At 44.5% G+C, this 20,074-nt stretch overlaps 1 protein-coding gene across 2 annotated transcripts in view; it reads right to left on the reverse strand.

The window, feature by feature from the left end:
* Positions 1-17,437, reverse strand: part of TPH2 (tryptophan hydroxylase 2) — a 143,202-nt gene extending 125,765 nt beyond the window's left edge. Inside the window, exons 1-5 of one of the 2 annotated variants that reach the window (XM_004700445.2) lie at positions 17,336-17,437; positions 14,891-15,043; positions 10,338-10,521; positions 10,127-10,227; positions 3,509-3,576 (exon numbers count right to left, since the gene is read on the reverse strand). In XM_004700445.2, coding sequence (XP_004700502.1) covers positions 3,509-3,576; positions 10,127-10,227; positions 10,338-10,521; positions 14,891-15,043; positions 17,336-17,437 — 608 coding nt within the window. Of the gene's footprint in view, positions 1-3,508; positions 3,577-10,126; positions 10,228-10,337; positions 10,522-14,890; positions 15,069-17,324 lie in introns of both variants that reach the window. The other variant, XM_004700444.2, reaches the window with a different exon arrangement.
* Positions 17,438-20,074: the final 2,637 nt, after the last annotated feature.

Raw genomic sequence — 20,074 nt, forward strand, 5'->3', positions numbered from 1 at the left:
TGTATGGATTATGATGAGTTGTACGAGCCCCCAATAAAATTATTTTAAAAAGAAAAAGATGATGACAGCATATGTACAGATGTGTTTGACACAATGGATATATGTATGGATTGTGATAAGAGCTGTAAGAACCCCCAATTTTAAAAAATGTTTAAGTGTTAGCTCTAATAATAGCCCTTCAAACTCTCTTCAGTTAAACACCGTTTACTCTGTCTTTGCACCCACCGAACTACCCTCGGGTTGTAAGTGAGCCACTTCTGGTGGTATGATGACAACAGGGGAGCCTCATAGTCATACGAGAGTCACTTCGCACTGTAAAACCATGAATGGGCAGTTTCCCCTAGAGCACTCAGGTATGCAGAGCCAGGCACCTGGAGCCCGGCACTCCCCGGCCCTCCAGCCATTCCTTATACTGCATCGTCCTCAGTGTTGCCTTCCCATTCCTACCTTTCTCCCCCTGAACCTCCATCTCACTACATACAATGAAAAGCAATGAGTGGAAATGCTGAGTATTGAGAGCCTCATCCTCCCTCATCGTGACTATATGCTCTTCTCCTCTCCTCTCAGCCTCATATAAATAGGTTTTCTTTAAAACCACATGGCTCCGCATGCTCAATGCCCCTTGAAACTGCTTGCCTCATGTGTTGTTAGGTGCAGTCTAGTCGGTTCCCATTCATAGCGACCCTGTGTACAACAGGACAAAGCACCACCGGTCCTGCGCCATCCTCACGATGGTTCTTATAGTGAGCCCACTGTTGCAGCCACTGTGTCAATTGATCGCATTGAGGGCCTTCCTCTTTGTCACTGCCCCTCTACTTTACCAAGTGTGACATCCTTCTCCAGGGCTGCTCCCTCCTGGGAACATGTCCACAGTAGGTGAGAGAAAGTGTTGTCATCCTCGCCTCTGAGGAGCATTCTGGCTGTACTGCTTCTGTGGCAGATCTATTGGTCATTTGGGCAGTGGAAGTCCATGATACTTTCAATATTCTTCACAGCACCATAATGCTTCTGTCTTCCTTGTTCAATGTCCAACTTTCACATCCATATGAGGTCATTGAAAACATCTTATTCCTCAAAGCAATCTCCTTGATTTCCAACACTTTAAGGAGGTCTTGTGTAGCAGATTTACCTAATGCAATGGTGGTCTCCTCTACATCAATTCTCGTAGTGTCACCAAGAAGCCCTGGTGGTGTAGAGGGCTTCCAGTTGGACTGGTAAGCACGAAGTCAGCATTTCAAACCCCATAGCCACTCTGAGGCGGAAAGATGAGGCTTTCTCCTCCTATAAAGACTTCTGGCCTCAGAAACCCACAGGGGCAGTTCTACCCTGTCCTACAGGGTCGCTGCGAGTCAGAATGGAACCAATGGCAGTGATTTAGGGTTTGGGTTTATGAATGTCACCACAACAGTAACATTTAACTAGTCCTTTAATCACTAGGCTAACAAAATCCTTTATATATGTGTGTATATACATGTATATAAGCATGTGATGTGTGCATATTCCTGTGTACAACTCATGTATACAAGTATAAAACACATACGTGTACATGTGTTCACGTGTAAGTGCATGTGTCGTTTAATACACCCACACACTTAATTCTCCTCGTGCCCCACAGCCTGCCCTGCCCACCAAGCTCTTTGCCATCAAGACAATTTTGACTCAACGTCTGCCTAAAGGACAAAGTGGACCATCTCCCTAGTGTCTCCAAGGCTGTACATCTTTAAGGAGCAGACAGCCTCATCTCTCTTACACAGAGCTGCTCGTGGGTGTGAGCTGGGGACCTCGCAGTTAAAAGCCCAGCACTTAACCCGCTGTGCCATGAGGGCTCCTTGCCCTTCCCACACCTCTTCCCAGACTCCTTCTCGGCAGGTCTGACCTGATTCCACTGGGAGCCCGGAGCCAGCGCTATAACTCATGGAGAGGCTGGGCAGGTGAGCAGCAGGGCTCAGGGCAAAAGGGTGGCATGAGGTTGGACTGAGGTAAAGGCCTGCTGTGCGCACTGAGGCTGGGAGGGAGCAGAATGCCACCAGAGAGGGGCGGAAGGAGCTCCCGGGAGCAGAGGAGTTGAAAATGGAGGAGATACAGTAGAGAAGCATGTACCAAGAAGTCTTGTTTTTAATGATACCAAACCAGGTTGAGAAAGAACGGGGACTGCTGGGCTAGGGCAGAGGGAGGGGGGCGCACAGAGCGTCAGGTGAAGTCAGGAATGAGCACCTGGCTCCAATGAGCCGTGCAGTGAGGAATCCGCTCAGCTGGAGTTAATCACCTGTGTGCTCAAGAGTTTGAGGTTTGAGGGTGTCACAGTATCTATATCATACACACACACATATGTACACGCATATGCATATATGTGTTTATACAGACATACGTATGTGTGTGATACACATGTGCATATCTGATGGGTGCAAATGGTTATTCAACTGGCTGCTAGTCTAAACATTGGAGGTTCAAATCCACCAGAGACACCTCACATACAAGGCACCTTCATTCCCACGGAGCCACCCCTGAAATCGTCTGGGAGCACAGTTCTACCCTGAAGCACATGCGGTCTCTATGCAGTCTCAGAGTTGACTCAAGAGGAACTGATGGTGATGGTGATGTCACATTCTTTACAAAAATATAGTTCTGATTTTTTAAAACCATCCTTGCTAATATATATATTTTAAGTGTCCTCCATCCTTGCCAGGAACAAACCTGCCCCCTAAAGCAGTCAAGCTGCTGGACGAGGGTCAACGAGCGTGAGAAGACTCGGGCCTCTGCCAGACATGGGTTTCCATTCTGTCCTGACGACATAACTCTGCAGCTGCTCTCCTAGCAGACGAAGGACAGAGAGCATCAATGGGCTGTGGGTTAGACTGGCGAGCAGAGAATAAACAGAAGGTTGGCCTCACTTCACTCCCTAGAGCTAGCCTGCGGAGGGTCGACACACTGCATTCATGCCTGCTGCCCCCACAGAGCTGTGTGCCATGCACATCCTCTTCCCAGCCACAAGACTTTCCACTTCCATCCCAACCCAAAACCGGATGGGGTCTGAAACTTGCCCATAACCCTGTCAGCTTCCAGAACTTTCCCTTCCCATTAAAAGCAAGCATGATTCTTTTCTGTTATGGCTGATCCACCGTTCTTACTGAATCCTTTACTTTCATTGAGGAGGCTGGACACTGAAGGGAATTTCCAAAAAGTCAAGTCAAAAGTAAAATTAAAACACATTTTCCAGGCCCTGCAGAGTGTACAAAAATGGATCCTGGCCTTAGTGGAGCTGCAAAAACAATGGTGAAAACGTAGCATTTGGCACATGGCCCATAGGCCTCATTCTTTTACAACTATACCAGATGTCAAACATCAAGGTTGGCATTTCAAGCCTATAGAGTTGGAAAGTGTTTCAAATGGTTCATATCTGCCTCCTGCAAAAGTTAAACTGAAGAGAAGACAGGTCTGTTTAACACAGCATGTGCTTTTGTTAACTGGCCAGTGACCAGTCACAAGAAAGAGTTACACAGGTACTTACTATTTATAGCCCATGGCCACATCCACAAAATACTTTCTTCTCTGTCGATAGACATTGTCCTTAAATCCCTTAAAAATGAAAGAGATTACGTTATTTAACTAAGTACAGGAATCTCAGCTGCAGAAAGCCTAAAGGAAAATCACCATGATGCTTACTAAGTGCTCAGCACACGTGTAACTCTCATCCCTGCATGACCATTGGATGGCACAGTCAGAAGCAAATGGTGCTGCATACAGCAAACCCCCCTTAACTTTCGGCTGTACTCATTTGGGATGTGTTCTGGGAGTTGAGGATAACATTCACCTTCCCACTAAGCAGGCAGAATACTTAGTTAACCAAACTTATGAAAATACCTTCTTGTTTTCAAATATTATTTAAATGTAACTGACCTTAATCGCAAACTAATCTTATCCCATTAATTAAAACAAATCCCTTTCACATGGCTATTCAGTTAACCAACCACATTTTCATTGCTTCGTGTAAGTGACTAAAAATTACATATGTATTTAAATTCTATTATTCAGAATAATCATCAAATCCCCAAATTAGCATGAATTAAAGAGGCTTTGCTGTATTTTATGGCTTCAGCCACACAACGCAAAATCATTCACAGGTAGCAGGTGAGCCCCATTCCACACCGAGTTCCTATGGTTCTAATTAGCCTTAGCCAACATTAGATTTCCATCCATCACCACGCACTTGGGAAATTAAAAACCCTGTCTGTCATTCTTCAGTCAACTGAATCCCTTTGAGAGAGCTTGCTGGTTTGCTCAAAAAAAGCTCTCCTCTCTTCAAAAGACTTTCCATTTTCCTTTCCTTCAGATACTTTCAGATATTCAATTCTTCCCGAGCTTGTTTCTTCAAACCTCGGGAAGCCCAGAAGGAATTGTTTCAATTTACTTTCTTACCTGTGCAACCCAGCAACCCAGGACGCTCGCTGTCTGGGAAGCAAGTGCTACTCTGAGAAGGGAGGCCAGGCAAGAAGACAATTGTCGTGACTATGGGATCTGAGATAGGACAGAGTCCGGCTCTATGACCCGCCTAGATGACCTCTGCTGCACCTACGACAGTTCTACCCGGTGGTTATTCATGAGGAGCTTCAATCTCACGAGAAAGCAATGCATTCTCTAGTCGGCCTGAAGCAGCACCGACCATGAAGTCAGAAATCTTCGCAGGACTGTCTCCAGTGGAGCTAAATGAAGACCCTCCAAGCCTTGCTCTGGGGAATGATGAGAGAGTTACTCCTAGTGAGTGGGGAGCAAATGCACCTGAAATCACTCTAACTCCCCCAGCAAAGCAACCACATCCCACATGCTAGCACTTTCTTCCCTGGGCTGTGAATCAGGAATTTCTAAACTGGGACTCACAGGCAGCTTGTGCAACCCTAACGTGTGTGTACAAAAATGTGTGACCATAGTTATCACCTGTGACCTGAGCAGAGGGTAACTCCTACTGCTGTCGAAGATGGATGGGGTGGCTGGTGGTTGGAGCATTAAATGTGCTCCTCCGCTTCCTGAAAGGCTGCGCATTCTAGTCAACTCAGAGGCACTGCAGGAGAGAGACTTGGCTATCTACTTCCCAAGAACGAGTCACTGTCAGCTCTATGGAACACAGTGCTTCTTGAGCCAGAGGGGGCCACCAGAAGTCAGTCAGCCCAGTGACAACTGACAGACATGATGCGCAGGGATTGCAGCTCCTAGCAAGCCTAGCAGCAGGCCAGAACTGGCCCTGCAGGCGCGGAAAGCCTCACATTGCCCCACAGTGTGGATGTGGACTACCAACCTTGTGCTCAGCAGCCCCATGCATAAACCACTAGTCCACCGGAGCTCCTTGATGTAGAAAGGTGGCTCTGGTAAATCTAAAAATTATTTCAGCACTCCTGAGTAAATCTGATGACCTGTGATTGTAAAACTGAAGAATTCCAAGCATCTTTCTTATTAAAAAGGAAGAAGAAGAAGAAAAAAGCAGGTCATGACAAACAGAGAGTGGTTAGAAAAATAACACCACCACCAAAAAGGCAGCATCTGTTCCCTGGTGGTGCCAGACCAGATACCATGGCAACAGCCACCTAATCTACTGGGCTTCGTGAGGAATCTGGACCCTCTTTCCTCAGTAAACAACTGCACCTTTTCCAGGGATGCAGGAGAGTGATTTACTCATCATGCCTCATTAGCACAGTGGGGCAGTGATCACAAGAGTTGTGCTTGATCCAGCTTCCTGGATTGAACCACGAACTGGCAAAGTGCAACACGGATGCTCACAACACTAGCAATTACAGAGACACAACATTCCTTGGCCCCTTGTACTGGACTGAAGCCAGGGCTACAGTTGCCAGATAAAACATACGATTCCCAGTTTATACTTGAATTTCAGATCAACAGTATTTTATTTTCTTACTATTAGCAAGTTCCACACAATATTTAGTACATACTTATACTACAAAAATATTCAATGTTTACCTGACATTCCCATTCAACTGAGCATTGTGTATATTTATTTGCTAAACCCAGCAACCCTAGGGCCTGCCAGCCCAGTAGCACCTGCTACACCAGCCTACCCTGCTTTCCCCCACTTAAATCAAGAACTGAAGAGCCAGGCTGCACCTGAATGTACTCAACTAGAGTAGCACTCACAAAGCTCTCCCAAGCAAGCCAGCCCTACGGCACGCTTGCCCCACCTGGGAAGCTTTGAAAAATACTCCAACTCTGGGCCCTTGCCCAGAGACTGTGATTCCGGTGCTATGGGATGAGGACCCCAAGATGATTTGAGTGGGAAGCTCATGGTGAGAAGCTAGATCATTAGTTCTTGAACTTGAGGGCTAATCAGAATCTCTGGCCAATTTTTAAAAGTACAGGTCCCTTCCTTGAAAATTCTGATTCCACAGGTTTCAGGCAAGCCTCAAGACACCACCAAAACAAGTTGCTTGCACCACACATTCAGACTCCCCTAGTCTACATCGTTGCTCTTCAAAGTTGGGACCCCAGGCCTCTTATCTAAGCTTCAGGGGAGCTAGCTAGAACTGCAGAATCTCAGGGCCACTCCTGGCCCCAAGGGAATCCCATTCTGCATTTTTAAACCTCCTCCAGGTGATTTGTCTGCGCATTCCCCTTTGAGGTGCATGGAGGGGGCTTGCTACTCTGGTAAACAGCTAGTCTCGAAACCCACAGCGGGGAGCGATGAGTCAACAGGGACTCCATGGCAGTGAATTTGGTTTGCTTTGCTTTGGAAAGAACTTGGGGAGCCCTGGTAGTAAGGGTTGGGCTGCTAACTGCAAGGTCAGTGGTTTAAACCCGCCAGGCGTTCCGTGGGAGAAACATGAAGCTGTCTGTTCCTGTAATGATGTACACCCTTGGAAACCCCACAGAGGGTCCCTGAGTCAGAAATGATTCCATGGTGGTGGTTAGAGACGCTTAAGAGGAAAGGTCTGGCAGCTGCTTCTACAAATCAGCCCATCAAAATCCTAGAAATCCCAAGCATCCGATCTCTATCTGAACATAGGCAAGCTGCAGCCCCGCAGTGTGTCTTGGGGCTGTGTGAACTGTCAACATGATTCAGGAAGCCAAATCCCTGGCAGCTAACAGCATAGGGAAACTTGGGCAGCCTGTTCTTATATGCCAAGCCCCTGCTGTGCCAGCCTATTCCAGAGGCCTGGGTGTCTGGCTCAAGGCGGTGATCATTCCCAGGCATAAAAAGTACGTAGGTCCTATGATGTCGGCTGGACCTGATCTGGTTTCCAAGTTTTCTGTATTTGGGGTTTGTATTGTTTTCTTCGGCTTGTGTTTGTTCATATTAGAGTGTATCTCAGAGGGGTTACGCCAGTGGAGGTCACCCTCTTGAAGCTGTGTTAGAGGCTTTTCCATTTCTTGGGATATGAAACCCAGGACTGACGAACCTATAGGGACAGCAAGTAGAATGAGGGGTTCTGGGGGTGGGGGGCAGTACAGTGTGGAGGCGAGGTAAAAGGAAGACAATGTCAAGGAATCCATGTAGAAAAAGAATGTTTCGAAACGGTGGTAGCAATGGTACATTGTACTTGATGTGATCGAAATATGGAATGATATATGTATTAAATCCCATCTAATAAAAAAAGTACTTAGCCCCCCCCCATCCTAACCAAAAATAATGTATAAAAACACAAATTTACCAATATCAAACTTTTGCATAATGAGCACTTCGAGTGTTTACAAAAGAAAAATGTGGTTTAAAAAAAATCATTGAAGTATGGTATTTCTAAGTACTTGCAATTATTTCAAGTGGCTGGACAGAAAAGAAGAGAAGGTATCAACGGTGGGTGTAATTAGGAGTAATGGATTAAAATTAGCCCAGCAAAATTTACACAGTATAGCAGACTAAGTTTTTCACCTCAAGGTCAGCCGCTCCTGTGGCTGTTCCACTCAGAGGGCTGGCCTCCTCTCTCCAGGTTGAATGGTTTTCTCACTAGACTAAGAAGGCCACTTAGAAATAGCAGGTTAAAGAGAACTCCTTTACTGTCCAGGCATTGATTGGTGTGGATGATTTAATACAGTATTTCCAATCCTGGAACTAAGCATTTACTCATGCCAAAATGCTTTCCGGTTGTTTTATTAACTAGAGTTGTGTTCAAGCATCCCTCTGAGGCCGATAAGCGTTTTACTTCCACTTTTTACATAAAGAACTTGATGAGCAGAAGTAGAGTGACTTGCCCAAGGTCATCCTGCAAGTTAAGAGCTGGAGTCTGTGTGGTTTGAACACGGCTCATCTCTTAAAACAGGTGCCTGTGCTGAACCAAATGCCTCTGAGAGTCGTGCAGGGAGGGGGATGGGAAGGGTGGTTATTGAAGGTCCTTGCAAATATTTTTCCCAATGTTCCTCTAAGGCAGTGGTTTCCAACCTGTGGGTCGTGACCCCTTTGGGGGTTGAATGACCCTTTCACAGGGGTCGCCCGATTCATAACAGCAGCAAAATTACAGTTATGAAGTAGCAATGAAAATAATTTTATGGTTGGGGGGGGGGGTCACCACAACATGAGGGACTATATTAAATGGCCATGGCATTAGAAAGGTTGAGAACCACTGCTCTAAGGAGCCTCCCATGGGAATTACTCTGAAACATTCTAAAATTTTGTCGTTGAGTTAATTCAGCTTTTCGAAAACAGGCAATTGAGCTAGATCTGTCTGTTTGACAGGATCCTGTGCCAAATGACTGCTTTGACTAAAATGTGCCCTCTTGTTGGAGCTGTCGTAGTTTGCTTTAAAGGAGTGCTGCTCAGACTGAAGTGCGTGCGTGCGTGCGTGCGTGCGTTCCAACAAGCTCCCACTTGTGTTCACGGAGGGAGGAGTAACTCAGAGAAGGAGGCTGAGAACGGTGCCATTCAGTGTCACCGAGTCTGTGCAGAAACGGCTCCAGTCATGTAGGGGCGCGGTGTGTATTGTCAAGAGCACAATAAAATTTAAATTAAAAAAAAAACCACACCACTCTCTGGTGATGTTACTGCTGGGGGTCCGGGAAACCCACCTTGAGAAGCGCTGCCTGGGCTGTGGATCAGCATTCAAACCCATTCAGCTGCTCTGAGGGCGCAGGGAGAGGCCGTCTGCTCCTGTAGCGATTTCCTGCCTTGGAAACTCTGGGGGGCAGTTCTCCCCTCCAATCAGATCGCGAGGAGTGGGAATCTGCTCACTGGCCATGGGCGGGCCTGGAGCACAGTCACACTGTCAGATGCCCACATTTGCTCCATGTCAATTAACTCATTGTCTAGGGCAGTAAGTTTGGTCTTCGGTTTGGTTATAACTGTTGTCCTCAGGCCCCAAAGGCCTCTGACAGGCGTGATTAAGCTCCTTGGCTTTCATCCTTTCCTCTGTCCATTTGTAAAGGAGAAGCACCAGGAAAGGGGGCGTGGGGGGCTTGTAATGAATGAGTACATTGCTTACTTCTCCCACACTATTAACTGTACTTCATTCGGACCCTAAAGTATTTCCAGATCTCTTGTGTAAAATAAAAAAACTGGTGTAAAGGGGAGAAATAATGGGAACTGCTTAGCCAAATATCCTATTTCTTTCAAGGAGGTCATTTTTATTGATGCAGAAGCGAGACAGACGGTGGTAGATTCAGGGTAGAGGTGGGAAGCAATGCATCCCCCATCACGGCCTTGTTCGACAACCCTCGGCCTTTCCTTTGAGACTGAAGTCAACCACACTCCACTACTGCTAACCACCTCCAGTGAACGGACCGAACAAGACAGGATCGTACGGATCGTATCCTCCGACTGAGCCCCACCCTGCTAGCCCTCTCGAGTTTCCCGACGGTGTGTTCAGTTTTAGTTCATCCCATTTCCAAGGGTCACCATCTGCAAGTACATTTCAAGATGTCTAATTCTACAGAAATATTCTCCAAGGTTTAGAATCGCCTCCTCTCTCCAACCCTTGGAAAAATAAATGTTATGTGGAAATGTCAACCTTCTAGCCTGCTTCTGGCCAAGCATGTGTGCAGAGAAGCTTCGTCATTTGCAAACGTGCTCTCGGCAACGGAGAATAAATAATAACTTGCTCTACAAGGAAGCATTGCAGCACAGAACATGGCGCGGCGCCCGGCACAAGGGCGGAGCTCAGAGCATACATGTGAAATGATTTGACTGGACACTTACGGGGTGGTCGGCATCGAGCTCAGAGCCATACATGAGAACTCTGTGGGAGCATTTGTCTAACTCCGAGATCTTCCGGGGGAACCAGGGCACGTCCTCCAGCTCTGTGGAAAACACAGTGCATGTTCAAACATAGTAGCACACAGACTGCAGACTCCCCTTTGCAACATTTGGCAGATGGCAAAACCACCCGACAAGCAACAAAAGGCCTTGCCTGCTTCTTCTGTCCAAATGTTCTCTGGTGGGCTCAGGGTCACACTTGTGGTTTGAAATTTCAGCGACTGAACGAGCTCATTGAATTCTGTTGTACCGCACTCGCAGTCCACGAAGATTTCAACCTCAGAACTTCTTCTCCGGGATTTCCTGGATTCGATATGAACCATGTTGACACACTTTTCCTGCAGAAACATAAGCAAGAGCTCTAAACCCCTTCAGGGGACGATAAAAGGGATGCCACGGGCCGCTCTTGTTCAGCTGTCAGGCCACAAGGTGCCGAGGGCCTGTGAAACCGGCAAAAGACAGTCACATCTGCTCTTTGAGGGGCTCAAAGGTGGGACTGTAGGTCGGTGTGTGGGTTTTTCAACCCCATTTAAAGAGGAAACAGGCCTTTAAGAGCTATGAAGAGACAAGTGTGTGTACGTGATATATATACATATATATAATACATACACATATGCATATAAACCAAAAGTGAAGTGGTTAATAGCAAGTCGGTGAAGGTGACCTCCTGTGTGCAGTGCTGTACACTGTGCTCCACAGTACTTGCAAGTCAGGGGACCTTTTGGAAGTAGATCAATAGTCTGTCTTCCCATGTCCCCCTGGGTGGGTTCAAACCACCAGTCTCTCTGTTACTAATCAAGTGCTTAACTGTATGTATTCTTTCTCCCTCTCCCATCGAGTCAATTCCAACTCATGGCACCCTATAGGCTAAGGCAGAACTTCTGTAACTTTTTACAAGAGTGAACATACATCATCACTTCACAGATGTGGTTCACATCCCTCTAGTGGAATGCATGATTATTTCAGAGGAAAAAAATATGTTGTAATTAATAGATAGATACATACATACATACATACATATATACATACATACACACATACATACACACACACACACACAGGGAATCCAGGGCGGATGATCCCTTCAGGACCAGTGTTGAGAGTGGTGATACCAGGAGGTAGGTGGAGTGGAGTGAAAAGGGGGAACCGATGATAAGGATCTACATATAACGGACAACAGAAAAGTGGGTGATGGGGGACGGACAACAGAAAAGTGGGTGATGGGAGACGTCGGACAGTGCAAGATATGACAAAATAATAATTTATAAATTAGGGTTCATGAGGGAGGGGAGCGAGGAGGGAGGGGAAAATGAGGAGCTGATGCCAGGGGCTTACATGGAGATCAAATATTTTGAGAATGATGAGAGCAATGAATATACAAATGTGCTTTACACAAATGATATATGAATGGATTGTGATAAGAGTTGTATGAGCCCCTAATAAAATGATTGGGGGGGAAAAGAAAAAGAAAATTATATGTATAGTGGATATCTATATCCAAGAAAACTAAATTTTAATCTTGATTTTATAATACTATAAAGTTTACTTTTGAAGTGAACTGAAGCTCAAAAGCAACTTTTAAAAATAATAGTACAGATAGCTGGCAAATATATTTAGAAAGTCAAAAACTCTGAAACTAGCTCACTGCCATCGAGTCAATTCTGACTCCTCCGATTGAACGGCCCCTCCCTGTGAGTTTCCGAGACTGTCAGTGCTTACGGGAGGAGAAATCCCCGGCTGTCTCCCTGCAGACCTGCTTGTGGTTTCGAACTACCAACCTCGAAGACCGCACTGCAGGGTGTAAGCACTGCGGCCACCAGGACTAGAAATTCCAGCGGTGGTATGCGAAGGACTGATGTTTGGGAAACACTGCTCAGTGGTAGCCCACATGGTATGGAAAGGGAAAAGGAGCGGGGAAAGTAGTGAAAAGCGAATCTCTGAAGGCAAATAACAAATAACTTCCTGAGAGGCCCCTCCCCTCAGGAAAAACCCCATGTTGCCTTCAACTTGATTCTCACGCCTCGAGGCGCCAGGGGTTGCAGCGTCCAATTGAGCTCCGTGGGGTTTGAATGGCTGTAATCTTACAGAAATAAATCGTGAGGACTTTTCTCCCAAGGCAGGGCTGGGCGCTTTCAAACTGCCAATCTTTTGGTTAGACGTGGAGAGCAAATGTTTGTACCACCCAGGGACCTCGCTTAGGGAACAGTGAAAGAGAAAAACAAAACTGCAAAACCTTACTTGGGGTTGCCTAGGAATTGTCCTTCTGCAACCCTCAGGCTGGCTCCATCCAAGCTTGTGTTGTTACAACTACAACCCTACAAAGGATTTCAGAGATGACTTCTCCTTACAAGTCAGTGTGGAAAAGAGGGCAGTAAGGGCACACTTGATAGTAAGGTGGATAGTTGACAGGCTAGTTTTTCTTTTCACTTTCATTAATTCAAGACTAAGTTCTCCTCTCTACCCCATTTTCCCACCTCCAGCTCCTCCCTATAACTCTAGCTGATATACTCTGATTATCGATCAGCACAATTCCTAATACAATCGGAGTGCTTTCCGCATGTCGTCTCCACTGACAGCCTAAGAGCAAAGCAAACAACCTCCTCCCAGATCCAGCACCTAGTCCTGGGACCAGGCAACTGTCTCTATTTCCATATTCTTATTAATTTTTTGCAAAAAGACCATCTCTTCTAAATGGGCTGGTAATAAAAGTAAGACTGATGTTAAGTTTGAGATTGAAGACTCTTCCCATACACTGTGCCACTTTGAACTTCTAATGTCCTTCAGTTGAGGCAGAGTAGATATCTTTAGCTGGAGGAATGCAGGTCCAGCTGGGTTAAGTGGTTTAGCTAAGACCCCCAGGACCAGAGAAGGGCAGAGTGAAAACTCTGGTTTGTGCTTGCTAGCTCCTCCAGGGACGTCCCCACTGCATGCAGCTGTCAGACTGAACCGGCCTGCCGCTGGGAACTGTACGGAGAAAGCCCTGGATGAGGTCATTACGGGTAAAATATTTCTCCAGATTTCCATTACCTCTGTTTATGGCGCCTGATCCTTTCCTTCAAGGTCAAGAGAGAACAAGGCCATAGACTCCATCTGGTGGCTGCTGTCTCCCTTGTGTGGCCATCACAGAGGCAGTCAAACGATGCCTCCCACGTGTGCACTTCACACAGCACTTTGACTCCGATGAGCTCATCACAACAACCCTATTCGGTAGGGATTATTCCTCTTTTGCAAATGGAGGAATTGAACTTTGGAGGCACTTGGTAATTAGCAAGTTAGGAGTACACAGGTCTGAGTCTTCTGGTGGCCAGTCAGAGCGTCTTTCCAAACACCCAACACAGCGAACCACTCTAGGCTGTTTAGTTGACTGAAGCAGCAAAAACACTTGTAGGGGCAGGTATGTGGGGAAGCGCAGGGGAGAGATCAGGTATACTCTGGAAAGCTTTTCTGACTTTTCTAATCCCATCCTCAACTCCTGTCCCCAACCAGACTCCTCCTTGAGGTTCAGCCCACAGATGTCTACCACTATGGACATGCTATCAGGAGAGACTGGCCCCTGGAAAAGGACATCATGCTTGGTAAAGTATAGGATCAGCAAAAAAGGCCCCCAAGGAGATGGATGGACACAGTGGCTGCAACAATGGGCTCAAACATAAGAACAATGCTGATAATGGCGCAGGACCAGGCAGTGTCTCATTCTTGTACAAAGGGTCACTATGAGTCAGAACCAACGCAACTGCACCCAACAGCAACCCTGCCACTTATCTACAAGAAGTGTGTCTTTCCAGAGGATGTGCACTGGTACAGACAGGAACTGGAAACACAGGGAATCCAGGGCAGGTGAATCCCTCAGGACCAGTGGTGACAGTGCTGATACGGGGAGGGTGGAAGGAGGGGAGGGTGGAAAGGGGAACGGATTACAAGGATCTACATGTAACCTCCTCCCTGGGGGACGGACAACAACAAAAGTAGATGAAGGGAGACATCAGACAGTGTAAGATGTGACAAAATAATAATAATTTATAAATTATCAAGGGTTCATGAGGGGGGCGGGGAAGGAGGGGGGGAAAGGTAGAGCTGATACCAAGGGCTCAAGTAGAAAGCAAATGTTTTGAAAATGATGATGGCAACAAATATACAAATGTGCTTGGCACAATGGATGGATGGATGGATTGTGATAAGAATTGTATGAGCCCCCAATAAAATAATTTTTAAAAATTAGTGTGTCTTTACAAAAAACAAAAACAAAAAGACACTTGAGCTCACAAAACAAGACTTAGTGGAGTGTCAACTGCCTATACTGTGGTATCTCACTTTATGCAATAACCAGGCTCCTAGGACGTGTGCACAACTCCAACTTTAACAAATCACATCAGGCTGCAGGCTCTTGATATTTAAAAGGAACCCCGTGTGGCTCCTTTTACGTTTGCATTTTCAGGAGTTAGGCTCACGTCTTTGAATTAGTGACTTCACCTGCCAACAGTCTTGTGAGGGCCGAATAGCCTAGCCTACCTCGGAGTTAATAAATCATAGTTCACACAAATCTGCTTACTTCATTGTTCGGCATGCAAAGCCTCGTGAAGTTTGGGTTCTTCGAACCTTTCAACACATTATCCAGAAATTGATTCAGTAATGTTTCATAACAGATGACAGGTTTGCACCCAAGTGCACAGCTCCTTTTCAAGGTGTGTAATGATATTTTGCATTCACCTGAAAGAGTCTCAGAGCCTTCACCAGGCCACCAACTTCATTTTTCAGGGAGAAGATGACCGCTGTCTTGCCGCTCTCGCTAGCAGTTTCACTTCGGCTGCCTTCCTGGCTGCTTGCTTTCTGCTCGCTTTTGCCAGCGCTAGCTTTATTGGGCTTCAAGAAGGAAGAGGATAAAAAGCTGCGAGTTACAACTTCACAATCCTTCATACGTAGGTCCTCCCCCGCTGCCCCAGGTATTCCTCAGCAATCATACAGAGTCAAGGTGAAGTTGGTACGTCACTCATAACTGTCCATTATAACTACTGGTCTCATTTACTGTGGAACACCACTTCCTAGGGCTCTATGATTTCATCAAGTGCTTGATGATAAAAGGATTTGCTTTAATAGCAGATCTGATTTACTTTAATAGCAAAGAAATATGATGATCAAAAAGCATAAAGTATAATTTATGAATAATTATTACCATTCAAGTTTTATTTTATCATATAAAGTTTGGTCTGTTTGCTAGTTGTAACATACAGAAACCATAAAAATTATGAAGCATCAAAAAATAGGACTAAACATTTTTCACAACAATCACTTTAGCTTCAATTCAATTTAAAGGACAAAATATCTATTTCATTCTAAAATACAGCAAGACATACCTTGAAATGGGTGACATTACCTTCTGCAATTAGATCCCCTTTGTCAGCACGAATCTGCCTATAGAAATTCAGAAGCTAAAACAGTGTTCATTTTAACTAGAACCATCAGTGATGGCACATGATGACTTAAAATTCAGACACAGTTCAGAGAAAGAAACGATGAGTACGAGCTAGTGCATCCTTAGAAGCAAACAGCAGACTCTGAATACTAAAAAGAATTAGCCATTCATTCACATTCACAATACTGCAATAAATGATTAAATAATGGCTATTTGTTGTGTTGGTTAAAGAAGAAAATGACAGATTTGAGCAACTCAAATCACATTGTCAAAAGTGCAGAAAGCTGAAACTTACATTGAACAGATAATGCAAAACTATGATTTCTGTCTGCCCTCTATATGCAAATGTAATTAGGCAAACAGAGGACATTCTTCCATCCAACTGTAAGAGAACGCAATCACACCGATCTATTTCGCCCTCGTGGGACTGAGAAATGTGTGCGTTTGATATGGAACAGTGATCCTTTCCTGGCTCTCTGTTTGAGAGTAGCTGGGGTTGCTTCGTTCACTAGACATACACATTATAGAAAAGATCGCACCACATTTCATTATTTATTACTTGAGGGAAAGAAGTTTAGGCAGACATTGATATTGGACAGTATGTTGATCATTAAACGCTCACATCTCAGTCTTCTCACTTCTGCCTCCTCCTTCGCGTCCAGCTCACAGATCTGATGGTAGTGTTTTCTACATGACAAGGCCTTACATTAACCATAACTCTGCATTTCCTTTGTTTTCCTTCTAGCAGTTCATTATAACTTCAAGATTCCTCAGTGTCATATCTCATTCCAAATATTCATGATATTTAAACATTAGACATTCCATTTTTGTTTAGGCCACATTTTTTTGCAAACTAATTAAATAATGCTACTAAACGTCCTATGATTACTTTTCAGCACTGTTAGCAGTAAGAATATGTCAGCACAAAGCAGGCCTCTGGCATTTATTTGGAGCTGCAATATTAAAACCGATCTTTTTTTCATGATACAAACGGAACTGGCATTATAGCTGATAAACCCTGATAGTTAAGTACTGAAATACCACTTAATATTTTTAATGAACAGGAACCTGAACACATTTTTCTTTCACTGCCATTCTTTGTTAAGTTCTACAGCTACTACCTCAAATTAGAATCTACAAATATACATAGCATTTTTGTTCTGTTAATATTTAGGATATAACAACTCCTTAAAGCAAATGGTGTGTTGTTTCCAATTCTCCATCGGTTGAAAAGAAAAAAGACAAAAGTAACAAGAAATGCAGAAAAACTTTTTGAAAGGAACCTGATCTGTCTTTCATTACATTAGCCTGCATCTACAGACAAGAGTGTATATATATATACACTGACTTATGAGCTTCGTAAATGGAAGGGTATAGAAGAAGCAATAATATTGTGGAAGTTAGGGATCTGATTCCTTCTGTGTTCTTCCTCATAATAACCTTTCAAAAAACTTTTTTAGTTGTGGGTAAAACAGTATCTTTATACTGTTCCTTCTTGTTCTTAATTTTTATGAGTTTCTTAACTTTATACTGACAGATTGGAGAAAAGCGTGTGTAAGCACATAGCCATTAGTAAGTACTTTTTGGAGGGGAGAAAGGGAGGTGGGTAAGGTAGATGATAAAGGTGGAGGGATATGAGGTTTTGTGCTCACAATACACCAGGTGTCCACATGGTGAGGAAGAGACCATTGCTACCCAGGAAGACTCTCTGCTTTTGAGAGGGCCAGGGACTCAGTACTCACTGTTACGCTGCTGCCAAGTAGCTCTTCAGACACTGCTGAATCCAGGGAAAGGCCTCTCCTTGCCCAGTATTTGCTGGAAAACATCATCATTGCCGGCTGCATGGACCCCGGTTTAATTTTCTTTCTCTGCAGCAGGTGGGACTAACGGGGTAGGAGCACTGCTGGTGGAGCTCCAGAGAGGAAGGGGCGCGAGCTGCAGCCGCGTTGGGTCGCTGTCCAAAATCTTGGTGCTGAAGGAAGAGCAATATGAACCCTCGCCTCCCTGGGCTCCTTTATATGAGTGACTGGGGATTGATGGAAGGCTGATTAGAAAGAAACTCATTTCTGGCTGCTGATGGCCACAGTCAGATTACAGACCTACAGCCTGAGGTTATCTGTGCTCATGGTGCAATTTGTTTCATCGGTTGAGTAGCTGTTTGAGCGGGGGTGGTGGAGAACAATACATAAAAGGGTGTCATTTGTACAAGAAAAACATCTGTCCCCTGAGGTTAGGGCTCATCTCTCAAACCTGTTAATGGCAAGTTAACCTTAGCCTTTTGGTGGCTGTGAATTCAAGGGTTTTGTGCTTTCTGCTTCTGACTTTCTAAAAAGAGAGTAATTTAAGAAAGGTCAGCTCTGCTGAGTTCTTAAGCCATTTTACTGTATGTTAAGAGACTGTTTCTAACCTGCTATGTGGTGTGTGTGTGTGTGTGTGTGTGTGTGTGTGTGTGTGTGGTTTTCATGAAATCACTGCTTCCTAATCAAGTGATGCCACTACATAGCGTGATGGGCAGGCAATTGTACAGCAAAGACAAGGTGAGACTTTGATTAATCACATAGAGATACAGGTGATAGCTTAGACACTAGCCCTAGATTTTTCCTCTCTAAATGGGAAGAGAAAACGAAATGCTTCGATATTAGTCATTCCTTTGATGCTCTGGATAGTTACTGAACTTTGCCTGGCCACTTGTAACTAGACCAAATCCAGCAATTTGACATGTATAGATCAACTGATATACTTAACTACGCGACCTCTGAAAAGCCATAAAACTCACCATGCTACAAGAAAGTATTATCAAGTATTATCAACCCCCTGGCAAAAACAAGATGAATTTTTTTCGATGAAGAATGGGTGAATTCATGTTAACTGAATTTTAGTTGTTTTTTAGGATTTTGAGGGAACTTGATTAATCTAATTTTGTAAATATAATTTAATTTGCATTTTGTCTAAAAATAAGCTCTGATTAGCACTGTAAAAGGCAAGCTTAAATAGGTTGATTGAAATTTTGATGATAATAGCCAATATTCCTGAAAGCTTAGTGTCTACTAGTCTCTAATAAGCACTTCTATATCAATACATGATTCATCAACACAGCAGTTACAAGGCAGCCACTATTATTCCCACTATATAGAGAGGGTTTAAGTAACTTGCCAAAGGTTCACATAGCAAGGGAATAGCAAGAAAAGTTTTGAATTCAGGAAATCTAGCTTCAGAATCCATGCTCTGAACCAGTACATCGCAGGCTCTCAAAAAGAAGAATTCCAAAGAAGGAAACCATGCTTACAAAAGCAAGTGCTAGCGATCATACATAGACTGCTTCTGTTGTCACAGAGCGTGGGGAGATGTGTAATCCCATGTTTAAGCACTTGTTTGCTGTTAGGCACTGCTGGAGATGCAAAGATGAATGAGATGGTCCCTACCCTCAAGAAGGACACAGTCAGTCTTACTGAAAGAACAGACACGTACATAAATGAGTGGAACAAAATATGCTTATTTCTCTACAGAGAACATTAGAGCACAAGAGATGGCATACTTAATGCCATCTTAGGTAATGCTGCATAAACAGAATCTTAAAATGTAAGTTCGAAAATGTGTCAGTCAGAAACGAACAGAAGACAGTAGAGAAGTAATTCCAGATAGAAGGAGCAATATAAGAAAATACATAGACAACAGTTATTGCTCCATGATGATGAGCCCAAGGCTCCCAGTGAGAGGGAAGACTGACGAGGTTAGCAGGTTTCAGTACCTGGGAAGCCTTAGTGACATTATCTGAGCTTTGCACTTTGTCATCCATTCCTAGGGGAAAAGAGAGCAACTAGAAGGGATTATGCAGGACAATAGTTCAACTTTATCAGCATCGGAGCAGAAATCACTTAGGACCTGAAGAATCTAGTGAGGAGTCAGCAGCATTTGGAAGTAGCATTGCGGGTGCAATGAAAAGTGCACAAGATGGTTAAGGAGGAAAATCCCGTGCCGAGGTTTCCACTTGGAGGTGGAGGCAGCCTGTCAGCTTCATGTCAGTGTCTGACTTCAGTGAATGGGGAGATGAAAATGCTGTTTGCTGAACTAGACTATACAGGAACAATAGCCGTTTGGGAGGAAAACTTTTAAGTTCTGCTTTATGCATATTGCATGTGAATGGTCAAGTCATGTCCAATAAAATTTTGATCTATGAATCTGAAACTTGGAGCAAGGCCTGAGCTTGTTATAGAGGTTCGGTATGGTCAAAAACGGAAGCTACACGAATACAACTTCACTATGGAGAATATGTTGTTTGAGAGCCAAAAATAGAAACCTAGGGAAAACCAAATTCCAGAAGCAATGGAGCAAGGGGATGGGGGACAAGAATAAAGGTAGAAAAAGATGATCTGAGTGAAAATAACTTTCTAAAAGACAAGTATGAAACTTAAAATAGGATGAACAGCTCTATAAATACCAGGATAAATCTTTTTGTCAAAGGAAGCAAGCAAAAAAAAAAA

The sequence above is a fragment of the Echinops telfairi genome, unplaced genomic scaffold (genome assembly GCF_000313985.2).
Source record: "Echinops telfairi isolate 266 unplaced genomic scaffold, ASM31398v2 ScPeMD7_2;HRSCAF=8, whole genome shotgun sequence".
NCBI classification, from domain to species: Eukaryota; Metazoa; Chordata; class Mammalia; order Afrosoricida; family Tenrecidae; genus Echinops; species Echinops telfairi.